The following is a 17,137-nucleotide window of genomic DNA, read 5'->3' as shown; positions in this document are numbered from 1 at the left end:
ATCCTCATCATTTCAACAAAAAAAAAAAATAACGTATCCTCATCACTTTCTAATTTTCTATTTTATTTTCTCTTGTCATTTTCCCACCAAAATACAAAGAAGTTGTATATATCTATATACCTCTATCTTATCTGCCTAATATATAATTATTTCAATTACATAAGGAGCACATTTCTTTACAAATTAATAGGTTGTCTAATGATTTGGTTCATGACTGATTACAAGAAGCTAATGTTTTAATATGGGCATTATTTAAATATTTTAATTCGTAATTGAGAAATGGTCCAAAAAGCTACTCAAAGTCTGGTCCATGGATCCCTACTTTAACCAATCATCTTCCTGACATTCAAGTTGAACTACCATCTAATAATTTTAGATTTCAGATTTAATTGTGCAGGAAACTAAGAGCTGGAACATTAACATAATATCTACTCATTTTGATGAACTAACACAGCAAGCAATATGCAATATTCCTATCCTTCAGCATGATCAAAGAGACAGACTGTTTTAGAAACCAACTCCAACAGGCAAATTTTCAACGAAAACATATTACAAGGACATAATGATAAACCTCATCTTACAGAGTCAGCACATCGATTCCCTTGGAGTGGGTTCTGGAAAAAATCACACATGATTCCACAAGTTCAAAATTTTATATGGAAATTGATACATGAAGGAGTACCTACATGAAGGTATATAGGAATATGAGTGCCAAATATACCTCAGATTTGCCTATTATGCGAAGATGGTGAAGTCGAAACAGTCTATCATCTCCTCTCGAGCTGTAAAAAATATCAAGACCTGATTAGACTAAGCGGAATCATAAACCCACAACAAATCTCCATAGATCTGGTTGAATATTTGAAGAACATATTAACAGATGACTAAAATAATGATCTAGTTTGGTATAGTCTTCCCCAATTTATGAGGGAATGGTTGAAGCTACGAAACGATCTTCACTTTCAGAATCAAACACCATAATTTACACGCTGCTGGTGGACCACGAAGCAATCACTATGGTATATCTCTGACCTACTTAATAACTCACCTTCTAACCAACCTTTTTCAGGATGAACAGTGGTGTTCACCTCCTCCTAGAGACGTGAAGATCAATTATGGATCATTCAACCATGAGAGAGCGTTATCCGCAACCTTAGCGAGAGATTCAGATGGAACCATTTTGGGTATGAGATCTCGACGACTCCAACTAATTTCGGTCGTTCACAGTGAACTCAGGGGGATTTAAAGAAGGAGTTGACCTAGCGGTTGAACTAGGGTTATCGACTTATATAATGGAGGGAGATGCCAAAGTTTCCATAGAACTAATCTCAACTGTAGATTCAGGAGTCCCATGGAGAATTAATGAGTTGCGCGCTATTACCTACAATGTTCCCATTACCATCAGATTTTGCCCCATAATAATAATAATAATAATAATAATAATAATAATATCCCCTACAGGTTTTGTCTATAGATTAAATATCTTGAAATGTCTCTAGCACATTTTGTCTATGAACCAACTGTCTTGAAATGTCCCTGAAACATTTTATCTACAAACTCAATGTCTTGAAATGTGTATAAGGAGATTTTGTCTATGGATAAATGTCCTGAAATGTCTTTGAAATGTTTACGAGATATTTGCCTATTAATGTCTCACAATGCCTTGAACCACCAGCACCCCCTAAGATTTTAAAATTATCTATCCTAGTTCATCCTAGTTTTAAAAGGTTGGGTCAGGTTGCAAGCCGAACCGGGTTGGAATAGTCCTGGGTCGGGCCTCAAACCGAGTTGGCTATACCGATGTCTCGTTTGGTACCGGGTATAGACCCATCCTAGGTCGAGTCGGGTTGAACTCGTCGGCCACGTCGGGGTGAACCTATTCTTGTATATAATTTTAAAAAAACTAAAATAAAAAATATAAATCTACAGTTTATTTTGAAAGATTTAAATCAATCATTTGGAAATGTTTAGGATGATTTTGTGAGAATTATGTTTTAGAAATGTTTTTGGAAATAATTAATAGGATACGATTTACATAAGTAAGTTTAGAAAAGATTGTTGGAAATGATTTTAGAACTTACATTTAGGAAATAATTAATAGAAGACGATCTACATAAATAAGTTTCGAAAAGATTTTCTGGAAGTGATTTTAGAAATTACTTTTTAGAAAATAATAATAGAGGATGATTTACATAAATAAGTTAATAAGCTTAGGAAAAAAATTGAAAAGATTTTATTGAAATAAATATTTTAAGAATGATCTTTTTTTTTAATATTGCCTACAATGGTCATTACCGAGACATTGATACATCGATACGATGTGATAAGCATGTCGAATTACTGCCCTAAAGCCCGAAGAAATTAAATAAAGCCGACGAAGTGAAATGGCCTAAAGCCCATAGAAACTACTTTATTTGTACCCAAATTCAATATTTTTGGATTTACACTTCCATGGAGTCGAACCTGGGACCTCCGCATTGCGGAGTAAATGCATTTACCAACTGGGCTACCAATTGTTGGGTTTAGAATGATTTTGTTTGAAAGATGTTTTGAAAAGAAATTTTTATCCAATTTCTTATTTTCTCATAAACTTAAAGATTCGTATAGAATTTTGATGAAATCTTTTAGAAATAAATCTATAGAATTTTAAAAACCACGGAAGGAATAAGAAAGAAATGGGCTTTCGCCGGACCGGGTCTGACCCGTCAGACCCAAAATATAATCCGGGACCAAAAAAGAACCCAAATCAATCTGATACATTTTCTGGACAGGCCGGGCTTGTACGACCAGCCCGGCCAGGCCTTTTAAACACCACTAGTTCATCCCATAATCCTAATACATATAGAATTTCAAAACCCAACGGGTGGTGATTTCCATGTCTTATTTGTGTATGAAAGAAAATAATATAGCACGGGTCTGTGGTAGACTGGTTGATTGACGTACGGGAAGAGAAGAATGGGAAGGTACGTACTGGAATACACACTCCATCATGTCAAACTAGTCACTCATTGATAGGTCCCGACTGGCAATTACCTGTCCTATTGTTACATCGAAATTCGATGTTTGTACATTTTCTTTTTTACTTACAAGTTTTATTGCTTACAAAAAAAAAAGTAATAATAGTAATACTGTACTATTAAGAGTTTAAGTGAGAAATTGACAACCAAAAGTGGAGAAGAAGAATCACATACAAATTGATCCTAAAATCTCTGTTAGACAATTGAGGGTCTTGTTTTTCTGAAGCCTGTGTTGTAATCCAATACTTTTACTACACTGCCCATTAACTTCCTACAATTTTAATTAACCTCACGCGGTCACGCCCAGCCAAGTTATCAATTCGTTAGAAATTAGTAAATATTCAAGTCTGAATTTTCATTCAAAAGAAGTATATCGGGGCGCGAGATGGGAGATTGATGTAGTATCTGGCCGTGAAAGTTCATAACAATACATATACTGCCGACCCAAAACCAATACGACACGACCTTTCCTATACACACATATAGTTTAATTCTTTAACAACTTATAACTTCATATATAACTTGAGTGCAACATGTTTCAAAATAATAAAAATTCTAAAGTTGACTTGCAGTACTTGACTTTAATTGATAGTTTATAGGATTGGATTTTATGGTGTCAAAGGTCTTGATTCTAAAACAAATCTTAAGAGGACATGAAAGAACAACCCAAACTTTTAATGTTAAAAATACTGAAACTCTTACAGAGAGAAATTTGAGTATATAAGAAAAAGAGTGGAAGGACAAAGGCAAAATTGGCACCTTACCCATGGATTCTAGTAAGCACATTTTTCCCTATCAAATTATGTCATCATGCACTTGTCTAGTTTTAATTAATTTTTTTAAACAACTTTCTCAAAAGACAAATAAGAAAGAGCTAAACATTTTACTTCATTTTAAGCTCTCTCTCTCTCTCTCTCTCTCTCTCTCTCTCTCTCTCTCTCTCTCTCACTCTAGCTTGCTCTCTACCTCACATACACTCTCTCTCTCTCTCTCTCTCTCTCACTCTAGCTTGCTCTCTACCTCACAGACACACTCTCTCTCTCTCTCTTTCTCATGATTCTTTTACAAATTTGATTCCAAACCATCTAAAACAAAAACAAAGAAAACACATTAAAACTTTCATGATTTCAAAATGGTTTAAGAACTGATTCCTATGTTCTCAGAAGTGACTTTATTTTTTTTTTAGAGAGAGCATCAAAACCTTAAAAAGCTTCCAACTACACACAAACACAAAAATAAATACATTTTTTCAACTTTTTCTCACTTTTTTACCAAAAGCTAAAAGACACTCAAACTCTTATATGGAGTCAACTTTTCAAAGATTTTCAAATTATTCATATATAATTTTCCCTGACCCACTTTTTTAAAGCTGAGGTAGGGGTCATACTATGATTTAAGACCTAAACCAATTTCAAACTGGATTTGTGGTTTGGGTTTGCTAGGAGAAACTGATTTTTTCTTTTTGGGTATTATGTGGGTTCTGACTTCTGAAGTAGGATTTGTCTTTACCATTGGTTTTTAGTTTTACCCAATAAATTGATAGAGTTCAAAAAAAGTGTTCTATACATTAAGATGAATTTTGGGCACTTAGAAATTCTATAGATTTATATACATTTCAAATTTGGAAATATAATCACCCCCCATTTAGTGTTATATGATTCTTTTTTTGTTGAATAGAGTTATGAACATTTTATCTCACCTTAAATTGTTTTACTCACGAAAAATGTTAGTCGTCATATGGGTCCGACAAAAAAAAAAAGTAAGTTTCTAAACTTTTAGGTAGTTATGAAAGTGCGGCAACATAGTTTTTCAGTCAAATTGGATTGAGTGGAGTCAATGACTCCAACGGAGAGCCTTCGCAAAATATAATGAGCGGCTTAGGCACACGATTTCGGATTGAAGGGTCCGAAATATGCCCATAAACTTAAGTTTTTTTAGGCTTTTCCCAGATCATCTATCTTCTTCTCCAAACATTTAAATCTAAGATTTTGAAACTTTCTTTCCCATCTCTTCTTTTGTAAGAAAATAATTATTGCATTTTTAGATCCAAATATCTTGTTCTTAAACTTCTTCAATTAATTCTTTTTGTTCATCATATCATTATTTTTCCTTCTTTTAAGTTTCAAACATGGGGTGGACAAAATGTTACCAACCCAGAGGGCCCTATAGAACTTTGAAGTAAACAAGTTGTCCAAGGGCTACTAGGGGGCTTATAATAGAAGAAAATGAGCAATTTTACAAGCACTAGCTATTTTTATTTTGTCGTATGCATTTACATGTCATTTGACTAGAACAAAAATACCTTCGATGCGAAGATATATAACAAAAATGATAAGCGTTTAAATCTTCCCTAGAAATAGGAGCATATGGAACTTCCCTTATGTAATTTAATTAACACGACGAGTCGGCCAAACCAAACTAGACCAATACCTAGAGGTGCCGCATGCTCACAAAAAATCTTCAAAGTATTAAGTGAAGAGATTATGGCTTAGAGTTGCTAAATATATTATCTTCTTTGAGTTTCCAGCATACATGCACTCTCGACGTGATCACAAGTATACTTTCCTCTCAATGAAGTTTGGTCCACAGTAGCCCTATTTTTATTTCGGCCACGAATGGTCTCAAATATAGTTATTGTGTAAGTTGTAGACAATGGTTGAAGGACTTCTAGAATAAATAGCTAACATAGTCCAAAGCACTTGAAATCGTAAGTAACTTTCTTCTGCTATGAACAGTGCTTTACGAATCTGTTTGTATCGGGCGCACATGTTATGTCTAATAACATTATATAATGCAATAATCGACAAGATAATTCGCTTTATTGTTCTTCAATATAAAAAATTGATGGATGTGATTTAAGTTGTTGGGCATCATTCTTGAGAAAAATAAAACATTTAAGTTATGCCTTGTATAAAAATCAAGAACTCAATCCACCATTTCCATAAAGATAGACCCTGTGTCTGGTGTCATGTTTAGCCCATATCTAACCTAAGTTGATAATAGAAAACATCCTATAGCCAAACATCAAAAGATGTATCGATGCAAAAAAGTGCAGGGCGTTGAATACCCCTCATCTTTTACGTTGATACATGATCAATATATTACAAAATACATGATCAACTGAATGAACGCCAATAAATTTTGATGATAAACGGCTTTTATCGGAACTCGATCTCAAGACCTCATGGGCTTGAGAAGGAGCATCTTACCACTGCAGCAAAGGACGGTGGACTGTTAACATGAAGACCAAGGTTTTGATACTACTATTTCAGACGAAAATTTACATCAGAATACAATCACTTCCTCGCATCAACCAATGTGGGATTTTGGATTTCTTGTATGTATATATTTTCCCCAGGAACACCCCTCGCACAAGAGAATTACAAACTTATCTTTTAGAGCCTCTCACCCTTGTTCTACACTTCCATTTCAGCCAAATCAAAACCATCGAAGAAAAAGTTATAGAACTAGTTACAAGGAGTAAATAACATAACATAGTTCTGACAAGAAATCATATACCTCTGAGATCGATTGATCTGGTTCTGTATCTTTTGTATATTCAGTTCTTCCTCAAACTCAACAAATCTCATTTCTTCGACCAAAACACTGGTGCTAAAACTCACAAATGATAACCAAACATACAAATTTTGTAACTTCAATTTACTTTGGGTGGTTCAAATTGCCCGAACTTGTGTTTTTCTTTGTGTAACTGCTTGATCACATTATCAAGCTCTGGAAATGCCGATAAAAGGAGAAGCTCAAGAATATCGTAGGCTAATTGCTTCAGACAAACAGAAGACTGCACAATGAAACAATACCATATATTAGGCAAGTATGGCGGAGCAGCATTATAAAGCACTCGAGATTATGAAACTTACATGGTAAATTTCCAATTGAAGGCAGAATTGTGGGAATAGTCCCACATGGGCAAACGGATGACTCTTGACTGACTAAACAAATACATTAGCGACTATCCACTCATAAACTAGGCCCACACAAAACTTAGGCCGTTACGTGGCAAGTCATATGATCACGCATACTCTATGTGACCCAAAGAAAAACACGAACAAATGGAAGATTCTTGACTAGCTTAATAGTATACAGTGGTCTCATCACTCATCGGTAATCAATAATAAGAAACATTCATGTATAACTCCAGTGAACGATATCTTCAATGATGGGAGGTGAAAAGGACTCTTAGTCTTTAACGAGTACCTTATTTCTCACCAACCACTCTTTTTTGAATCTTCAGTTGGTTTGAATGATTAATTCAATTGAACATTTTTTTTGGGTTAATGAGATACCGAGTACGAAAATTTTGGGTATCAGTGCAAAAAAATAACCTGAGAGAAGTAATACAGATCCTTCATACTTCTTTCATACTCCTTGCGACCAAAAAGACTTACTACTGGAGCTGGTGCTTTATCTGCAATTTAAGGGTTGATAAATACAAGATTCTAGAATAAGAACAAGATTTTTAATTCCACAAGCATTACCTAGAAATCAAGGAGTCACAATGTAAGTCAAGAGAAAACAGTTGTGAACTATTTTTTCCAGATCCCAGAACCTTCTAGAAGCCATAATAGAGAGCTAGGATTGAGAAGTCCAAATTGATTTACATATAAAACGGCTAATAACTGAGTCTAATATTTAACTGCAAAATTTCTAGGTCTCTAAAACCGTGAGGATTTGGCAAAAGCAACAGAAATTCCGAGTTCGCTTGCTTTTAATGGAGTGATAATGAAGTTATGAACGTACAAGACTGAATTTCATTTTCAACTGAGATTCCCGACTATAATATAATTATTAAGCGGGGCCTGTGAATCCAGCATGAAAATATATAAGGGCATGGATCTTTACCTATCATTAGCTCATAAACAAACTTTGCACGACGAACAGCTTCTTCCTGTTGCTGTTCATCTGTTAAGATATTGTTGCTACCAGATTGTTTCTGAACATCCTCAGTCTTGGGGGAAGACAGGCGTGGTGACTGACTCGCTTGATGTGGACTCGCAGACTGACTTACAGATTGCGGTGGTTTTTGACGCTTTGGATGTTTAGTTAAGAAGATCCCATCGGGCCAAAGGATCTATAGAAGAGAAATCAGATCAGGAAAAGCAAGGCAAAAAAAACTGGTGAGAAATATAAAAAGCTGATAAATTGTAATAGCTCTAAATCAGAAGTCAAAATGAGAGATCCCGCAACAAAAGGTTCAGCAGAGGAATTATCCAACCTTTAAACCCCCTGACCAACCTTTATTTTATATTCAACCCGATATTGTTTTGTCAAAGCTATTACCCAAAGTAGTAACATGATATAAGAAGAAATTCTAGCTAGCATTTCATAATTAAATTGGAATCATTTGCTACATTCAAATCATCATATTATCCGATATTGTAAGAGATTGTTTTTCTTTTATTTTGGTTGCTTGTAAAAAGGTTAGCCAGTTACATACCACGATCAATAACTCCACCAACTAAACTAATTAATAGTTGCATCTTGGAGGGAAACAATGTTATTGGATAGTATATATAATAACTGACAAGCAATGGAATGCACAAGATTAGATCATCCCAACCTAAAAACATATTCAGTTTTATTCAATTTAGTCAAACTGCAAAATTCATATTGAAGACATTAATGGATCCAAAAATATTTTTTTAAACTGATGGGTCCAAAAATATTTTGGAAACTGCATATCATGTTTCACATTTTTTCAGGGTCATACATATATTTTTGGTGTTGCCTATTACCTGCTCTACCCGCTTGATTGCAGAAGCAACTGTCGGTCCCCTCCGCAGAAGCTGAATCTTTTCGATCAGCCAGTCATCAAATGCATCACCCATTCCCAGCTGCAGTACTTGTTTGGCAACCCAGAAGGCCTGACGTCTATGACGCAAAAAAAAAAAACATTAAGAAAAATAGAAATTGATTCGTTTAGAAATAATTAACTGAAATCTATAAAGATGACTATAACTCGAGACACATCAAGTTAAGTTGCTTCTGTTGTCTTGGTTGATGCTCAGGACTGGTAGAAGGATCTAAACTTAGATGTCACATGTGTTCAGCTTGAGCAAGGTTCCACTCATCCATAATTCCATATGGGCCTCAAATGATCAATATCGAGATCACTGAATCAAACTTAGCCAATACAGGCTTGACTGCAGTCACTCAGGATTAGTATTGGAATTTGTAACTGCTGAGTTTTCTGCGGGCTAACTATAAGAGTTGATTTCCGCTCACGCTCCTTACTTTAATTCATGTTTACAATAATTCATCAAAAGCACTTGGTATTGGACGATTAGAATACCAACACTGGAACTTAAATTCATATATGCAGAAGTTGATGAATTTGACTAGTGAAAGGAACTTTTAACTTCAGTGATATCATGAATAATGATTTAGTAATACCTGATCCATCCACCATCTTGAAGTTGGAAAAGAGCATCCACCAGATCCAATATTGGAGCACTTAGATTTGGAGGGATCCACTGCATTTAATAAAGACGTTTTAGCATCTTTTTTAAACATAAGCAGGCCTGAGGCCACATTCTGTCAACTATAATTAGCATAACTACGTGAAAACAGTTGTTCAAACAGTTCAAGAATCTGATGACACAGACAATTATTCAGTAGATATACCTCTGTGGGTAGGGTTGGATCTGTAGCAGCATCTAGAAGTAACTCAGTCCCTTTCAGCCTCTTGCTTCTTTTCTGGTACTCGGGCTTTTCGGGTTTGCCAGTAAAAGCCATGGTGTGCTCGTTATTATCTGAATCACTGCCTGAATCTTCGCATATTATGTCTCCCACTTTACCACAGTTTTTGGCAGAGGAATGTGATATGTTGCTAGATTTCAAACTTAAAGAGTCCGGTACCAGATTTTGCTTCAAAGACAACACATTTTCCTTACTTTTCATGCCTAATTTTTGTGGTCTGGATGATAATTGCTCATCTGCGGGGGCAATTATGGGTTGAACCTTTGTACCCTTCTCATATGGCTTAACATCTAGGTCAACAAAGTAGAAGAATCAATTAGTCAAAAAGAGAGAAGTGTGACACAGATTTAGACCGCAGGCAGGTACTCACAATCCAACAAGAAGCATGACTCACCAGATAACGTTTGGACGATGGAGAGAGAATTTGTGAACATGTAAGTCTGCAGTAAATAGTACAATATGGTTAAACAATGTGCAAAGAGAACACGAATAAATGAGGGAGAGAGAGAGAGAGAGAGAGAGAGAGAGAGAGAGAGAGAGAGAGAGAGACAGAGACAGAGACAGAGACAGAGACAGAGATCAACCTGGGAATCGACACTGAGAAAATCCCAAACTTCTATTGACCTTGATATAGTTGGAAGTTGTAATAGCCTCTGATGAGCACCAATACAGGAAAAGTTCACAATGAAGGTACATGATCACAAAATTACATAGTAATGCAGTGAAGAAATGGAATTTGGGATTTTAAGAACAATATGTTGATCGATTTGATATGTCCAACTCCCATGCCTAGTGAAGACGGCCATATAACGGAGTATTATGGTATAAATTGACATCAAACTAAAAGTCCTGCAGCACTAACAGTTGCAATGACAAAAAGTTGCTCTTTTAACACTTAAAAAGGGTATATGTCTTTGGAAGATCGCCGGCATAATAGTATGGTTTGTAATGTTTGTTAACCATCTTGATCTGGTCAGAAACTGCAAATTAAAGCAGCAGCTGTTTACAAGTCAAAGAAGGACAAAAAAAAAACATGCGATGTTATCACCTTCAAATATATGTCGAGCAATCTACACCTTTCTTGAATAACGAAAGCATCTAAACCTGATGACAGAAAATGCTTGGGAGGTAAACTAAGATTGTACTCAGGGAATTCTTTGAGACGTTGATGTAGCTCTTCAAAATGACGAAACCTATAAATTAAAAGGGCGGAAAGCAAAAATGTAGGTTTTAGAAACTAACTCCAAAAAATAACACAATAAACGTTGTACGGAACATTATTCCCCACAAAGCAGATGAAACATAACCAGGCACCATATCAACAGAGGGACAAAAGAGATGTGACATTTTCTTTAGCACCTTCTTTTAATCGACCAGGTACTGTTATCGATGTCTGTAACAGATATTGAGTACACTGCAAATGTTCTAGAATCACTCTTGACAACATTAGCACCAATTACCTGTAACAAGCAATGAGCTTAAATACTTCACATGAATCAGAATTACAAGAAAGTACAACAGCTAAAGAAGTCCATGCAGAAACAAATATGGGCTTTGTCAATAACTACCTCACATCTCAACTTCAAGAATGAATCTGCCAACACGGAATTTACTGGGGAGTTCATAGATGAATTATGCACTTCAGATACTGAGAATGATGCCACAGAGGAGGAAGCAGATGCGCCACTATTAGCTCTATCACAGTTTTCCAATTCCGGATCATCACTAGATTCATCCGCTCTCACACCTACCGTTGCATTTAATATGTCCTTCCCATCTCCCAACAGAAAAGATGTTCTCTCGACCTCTTGCCAGGTCTGAACTTTTTGGATGTTTAAACGAGACCTCTTCCTGGCTGAATGGGTTCTAGTTACTTTTTTAGAGTGAGCCTGCATTTTGCCACTCTTCTTACCAAAACTTTCAAGCGGATGATGTATGACATCACTATTTCTCTTATTTTTGCTATCCCAGACTTTAGTCCCAGGGGAGCCAAGACCCGTAATGTTGTTGTTCTCATCATCTTCAGTTGTAAAAGAGCCCTCACTTTCCAAATCAACCTCCTCCGCACATGAGAGATTGTGATCATTTTCTTCTGGATCTTGTTTGAAAGCAACAGGACGGTAACTTAACTCGCTTCGATCATTATGGGTACGAACTTTTCCTGGTAGACCATTACCTGGAAGAGAAGTTCTCTTTTCTGCAAAATCAATGCTGGGTCCTCCATTTCCCGTTTTCTGTTTGGGTATGACCTTGGAGTTATCTGACGTACGACTTCCGGGCAACAAACTCTGTACACCTTGCTTGTTCGACCGGTTGTCACCTTCCTGTGTTTTATAATTTCTCCCTTTTGTCCACATATTTTCAAAATGTTCTGGAGCAAGGGCTTGGGTCTTTCTGTGAGAAACTCTATCTAGCATAACACCCCATTCTCCTCCAGATTGGTGTCCTTGCATCTCCCCACTGGCAGCACTTTGAGAATTTGAGGGGAGAGAATTCCAGGAACGGGAAGACTGAGTATCAATAGAGAGCAACGGATCCTTTTGATTAGTTGTTCCATTCACTTTTTTCTTCACAGGTTCATCTGTGGCAACAGAGTTCTCATGCTTAAGTTGCACGAGTTCAACTCCGCTAACAGAAGGATCTTGTGTTCCTAAGTAATGAGCTGAAGCACTCCTTGATGCGCCGTTTTGCTTGTGATGTGATGCATCCTGGGCTGTAGGAGTACCTCCTTTTTTAGACTTATTGGCATGAGAAAGAACTGCAGACTCGATCCGTTCATTAATAAACCTGCAGAAAAAATTTGAAGAAGAAAGTACGTTAAGTAACAAAAATATAATGAAGGCAAAGCGTAAACGACACAATTAATTAGTACCTCGGGCTAGCCAAGTTCAGTACAGGTCGCATAACTGCACAAGCAAGAAGTTCCCTGACAATATAACGAAAGAAAGAACACTGCAGGTCTTCATGTCTGAAGGTGATAGAGATAAGCCCATCCATTAAATGCTGCAAAACCTGTGAACACATAAAATAAGAACATCATCATGATAATAATAAAGAAGCTCGTCAAACTTCAGAGATACTCTCTCTATTGCTCTATATATCAGTAGACTTCATAATATTTGGAAACCTTGTGCTCAGCTTCAGCAGAAAATAAAGCAGGATGTAACTTGTTCTCCGCAGCCAGAACTAACTTTATTTCCTCGTCGCGGCGATCTATAGTTAAGCTGGCAAGATTTTGCTTCTCAATCTTGGCTTGACTTGTACGGAAAACTTCTAAGTGTGTACAGAAGAGATTGATTGTATCCCTGTATTATCCAATTAACCAAGGTCCGTTAAATCCTTCTATAAATTTGACAGTATAAGGCTATAAGCAGCTCAAGATTAAAATAATATCCCTAAAGCTTACCTACCTAGTAAGAAGATCGATAAGATTTACTTCCCTGGCACGCCATGAAATTTCACCAAGAACACCATTTATAATAAGCACCAGCTCCTCCGGCCCATCCTTGTCAGGTGTCAAACGGGAATACCACAGATCAGTCACCCACTCAGCAATTAAGTGTTTGCTAAACTGATCAATTGCAGCCTCAACATCGGGAGAATTCACCTTCCTTCTCCATGCCTTTCCATAGGCAACCACTTTTTTTTTGTTACCAGCACTATCTTTTAAATCTTCAGGAGATTTATCCAAAACATGAGTTTCCTTGGCTGGTTTTCTCTTGTATGATGCAGCTCTTCTCCGCATGTCAATGTCCAACGAGATGTAGCGGAGGAGAACAATTATGGATACAGCAAATGGTAAATTGACCCATACTGAAGAGCTAGTCACTGAATATGATAGACATGACAGACAAAACAGCTCAAAATTAGCTATTCTATGGTAAAAAATTTGGATGCTTGCCAAAATAAAGTTGTTTCCATTACACAAAAAGTAAACAGTTCAAACGCATGTCTATAAGCATTAATTCCTTGTACGAAAAGACCAAATTAGATAGTTCAAAGTCTATTTAACAATATAAGAATGTGTGTAGTGCAGCCAATGTTTAAAAATGTGTTTTTCTGCCTCAATACGGTTCTCTTTAACAATGTGAGGAGGTAAAGTGGTGTAGCTTCAATTTCACATATCTTAATGTAGTAATAGTATTCATTTCTGAAATGTTCGTAGTAATAGTATTTTATCCTACGAATATTATATTTTTATTTGTTTCAAGTCCTATAAAAAGTTGGTTTTTTAATAGTAAAGTTAAAGGATATGAATGTTTTGGCCACTTCTACCCTTTGACAACCTTCACAAGTTAAAGAAACAAAGAAGAAAGAACCAAAGAAGAAAAAACCAAAGAGTCATCACTTGTCACTTAAAAGGAACTGACTTTTATTGACCTTACGTCCCTTTATTGCATTAAGAGGCGTAAGTTTTGTTGTGGTACACCTACAATTTGCCTCGAGACGCACGCATCGATGCGCATGTTATGCGCCTTTTTAAACATTGAGTGCAGCTACTATCAAGTGGAAAGAAGAAACAAGAAATAAATAGCATAGTTCACTAAATAAATCATCATGTTTACTAGTTGAGTTGCATGTTACCTAATCCAATCAAAATATTGAGAGGATAACTAAAAACAAGAGAATTGCTACTACAAAGAGTTGCTCCGTGCTGCCCCTACTAAGTACATTTTACCTACTGACCTATTACTCCCTCTTTTGTTTATTACAATAATAAGGCAACATGTTAAAATATTTTTTCTCCTCGGAAGCAACATTAAACCTATTTACACTATTGCTCCTATAGATGATGAAAACCTAATTTATGAATCATGAAACAAGGGAACTATCTAAGAAGCACCAAAGTAATTTAACAAAACAATTGCAAACCCAAATTCAATTTGCCAATTGTTCTTTATAGCCTGTGAAAATTGCCTCTTACGTGGTTATCGTAATTAACTTCTTAAAGGTTCATTATCATGGTTGACACTATACATTGATAAAGTCGTTGATGAGAATGATAATAGTAACAAGTTAAGGGAAACCAGAAATGAGCCCTAATGAAAACAATTGGTGAATTGCACAAAACAAAAACTTTTCGAATTGTTGATCTATCCTCCCAATACCTATATCTTCAGAGTTTAAACCCACTACTTCCTTCGCTACTTAAGTTGAAACCGAAGGTACCTCAGTGATGCAACTAATGCAATTTACACTACTAAGCTACACCCAAAATCTTGATTTGCATGTATAAGAAAATGCATTATAAATTCATAAGTGAAATGTGAGGAATTCATTACTAAACCTAAGCACACAAAACAGCAGCAATTTACTTCATCTACTAACTAACCGAATTTGTAAACTTCTTCACCCTATTCAATCAAGCTAAATTCAACCTAGCAATCATGATAAAATTCAATTCATGAAAGAAAAAATTACAGATTAACAATAAGAACTTACATGACATGAGGTAAGATAATCCAACGACACATATAGCGAGCAAGACAATCCGTTTCTTAGCTTCATCGACAAGGTCACGAACTTTTTGCTTCCCTGTGTTCATCTCACTACTTAATCGAAACAACTTTCACTCCATCAAAATCATCATTTTTAAAATCTAAATCAAAACATGCAATTTCAAAAGAGAATCAAAATCTGATTCTTCAGCTAATAACTTTAAGCCTTTGCATCTCCCTCTCTATCTCTCTCTCTCTATCTCTAATTAGATCAAATTGATCGCCTCCTAAACCAAATGAACTTTACCTTCATCTCACTCGATAGATGAAGAAGAAGAATAATAATCATCTCAAAAGACAAACCTCAAATTTCAGAACCAGATGCAAAATCAACAGAAGAAATGAAACCAAACCAAATCAAATCTTCTTTTTAATCGAATGATTTCTAGAGAGAGAGAGAGAGAGAATGAAAACTAGGGCAAAAAAAATATGAAGAGTTCAATGCGAAAGACTGTTAGGTTCTAGTCTATTTGGGTGAATTCTCAACTGCCGAGTTTTGCTTCTTCTGATTCTTTTCTTTTGTGTTTTTTGGAGATCATCTAGTTTAAAGAGAGAGAAAATGCCGGTTTTTGTATATCGACGAAACCTTACGTTTTGATTTTCTTTACTTCTTACGCAAATATCGTTTTAGTTGTTTGACACCGTGCGTATTACGCACCTTGACCCTACGGGTTGAACCCGATAATTCAAAATGGACCCATGTGACTTGTGAGTGAGTGAGTTAGAGGCTCATTTACCAACCAATCCATTTTTCGTGAACTGACCTGACCCATGGGCCATTTTTTGATAATGTGTATAATGTAGTGCTAATGGTAGGGACATTTTTGTCTGTGATTTTACAAGCCCTTGTTGAAACTACTCCAGTCTCAATTGTTGTCGATCGTTTTGTACATCTAAACCGAGGTTACGAGATTTTGTTCATGGTGAAAGTTCGAGGCACCCAACATAGATAGTAGTAGTTAAGTTTGAGTTCGTATTTATATCTCATATTCCAGACACTAACCAAAACAATGTGAGATCTTTCACATATCCTCACCTCCAGAGACTAGTCGGTTTCGTCTCTGATACCATTTCAAACTATCAAAGAACAATTATGATATTGTGATCACTTTAGACACTCAAGGCCAAGCCCAATGAATATGGAATTTTGTTCTTGACGAGGTTGTTGAATCACCCAAAAGACCTTGTACTGTCTCGTATCTAAAGCGCAAGTTCTAGATATTTCCTTAAAGTTACGTGAGACTATTACATTCCCAAGTGCAAAGGTTTCCAATAATTTGAAAATGTAATCCAAATTTGTGGCCAATCCACCCATAAAGCTCACCATTAGCCCCTATTGAGCAATAGTACCTAATTAATCTGTGTTTGTATATTTAATCCTAATCATTAAAAATGGTTTCAACATAAGAAAATAAAAATAAAAAAATAAATTAAATGTTGATCCCACATACCCATTGAACATAATTGTGCTGCCCATTTCAAGAGAATGGAATTCCATTGTGTATCCCTCAATTGAGAATGTGCAAGAAAACCCTTCCCACTTTTCTTTTTTCTTTTTATTTACTGAAAAGGAATATTTATATTTCCTTTTATTTCCTATAATATTTTAGATAATAAGCTTTGACTATTTTTTAGTTGATTTTGTCTTTTAACTTGAAGTTATGGAATCCAAGTGATATGGTTGTCGGGATCTACACATATTTCACTTTCATTAGGTCATTTAAGTCACTACATTGCCAAGTTGTTGTTCATTCACCTTCCAACAAAAAAAAAAAAAGTTGTTGTTCATTCACACCTATATATCATACAATTTTTTTTTTCAAGTTCTTAACAAATAATTGCATTTATTTTTTAAAAGCATACACATTTAATGTTCAATCTGTCCTTTAGCTTTTATGGCTTTAT

General features: G+C 35.7%; 1 protein-coding gene and 1 long non-coding RNA gene across 4 annotated transcripts; both read right to left on the bottom strand.

The window, feature by feature from the left end:
* Positions 1 to 370: 370 nt before the first annotated feature.
* On the bottom strand, positions 371 to 1,261 carry LOC147539600 (uncharacterized). Its single transcript, XR_015226331.1, has 3 exons — positions 1,049 to 1,261; positions 722 to 782; positions 371 to 614 (listed from the first exon to the last, which is right to left on the bottom strand). It is a non-coding gene; the product is annotated as an uncharacterized LOC147539600 (long non-coding RNA).
* Positions 1,262 to 6,257: 4,996 nt separating this feature from the next.
* Positions 6,258 to 15,950, bottom strand: LOC147539599 (phox (PX) domain-containing protein). Of its 3 annotated transcripts, none has more exons than XM_086643443.1 (15): positions 15,177 to 15,950; positions 13,145 to 13,562; positions 12,862 to 13,039; positions 12,607 to 12,746; positions 11,303 to 12,521; positions 11,094 to 11,194; positions 10,783 to 10,927; positions 10,319 to 10,387; positions 10,129 to 10,174; positions 9,660 to 10,024; positions 9,429 to 9,508; positions 8,771 to 8,906; positions 7,878 to 8,106; positions 7,361 to 7,443; positions 6,258 to 6,816 (listed from the first exon to the last, which is right to left on the bottom strand). In XM_086643443.1, the coding sequence occupies exons 1-15, from the start codon at positions 15,277 to 15,279 to the stop codon at positions 6,673 to 6,675; spliced, it is 3,456 nt and encodes a 1,151-aa protein (XP_086499569.1). In that variant the 5' UTR covers positions 15,280 to 15,950; the 3' UTR covers positions 6,258 to 6,672. The 3 variants fall into 3 exon arrangements, with proteins under 3 accessions (XP_086499569.1, XP_086499570.1, XP_086499571.1); XM_086643444.1 differs by having other exon boundaries at positions 13,145 to 13,609; positions 15,156 to 15,828; XM_086643445.1 differs by having other exon boundaries at positions 13,145 to 13,630; positions 15,156 to 15,778.
* Between the last annotated feature and the right edge of the window lie 1,187 nt (positions 15,951 to 17,137).

The sequence above is a fragment of the Eschscholzia californica genome, unplaced genomic scaffold, assembly GCF_041429995.1.
Source record: "Eschscholzia californica isolate CP2 unplaced genomic scaffold, dmEscCali1.0.p SCAF_5, whole genome shotgun sequence".
In the NCBI taxonomy this organism is placed as follows: Eukaryota; Viridiplantae; Streptophyta; class Magnoliopsida; order Ranunculales; family Papaveraceae; genus Eschscholzia; species Eschscholzia californica.
Note: the sequence above shows the minus strand (reverse complement) of the source record. Positions and strands in the feature narration are given on the sequence as shown.

Coding starts and splice junctions, on each gene's coding strand:
- LOC147539599 (XM_086643443.1), bottom strand. CDS start 15,279: ATGAACACAGGGAAGCAAAAAGTTCGTGACCTTGTCGATGAAGCTAAG. Junction 10,025..10,128: donor CATCGTCCAAACGTTATCTG/GTGAGTCATGCT, acceptor TTGTTGACCTAG/ATGTTAAGCCATATGAGAAG. Junction 7,444..7,877: donor TGTTTATGAGCTAATGATAG/GTAAAGATCCAT, acceptor CTTAAATTGCAG/ATAAAGCACCAGCTCCAGTA.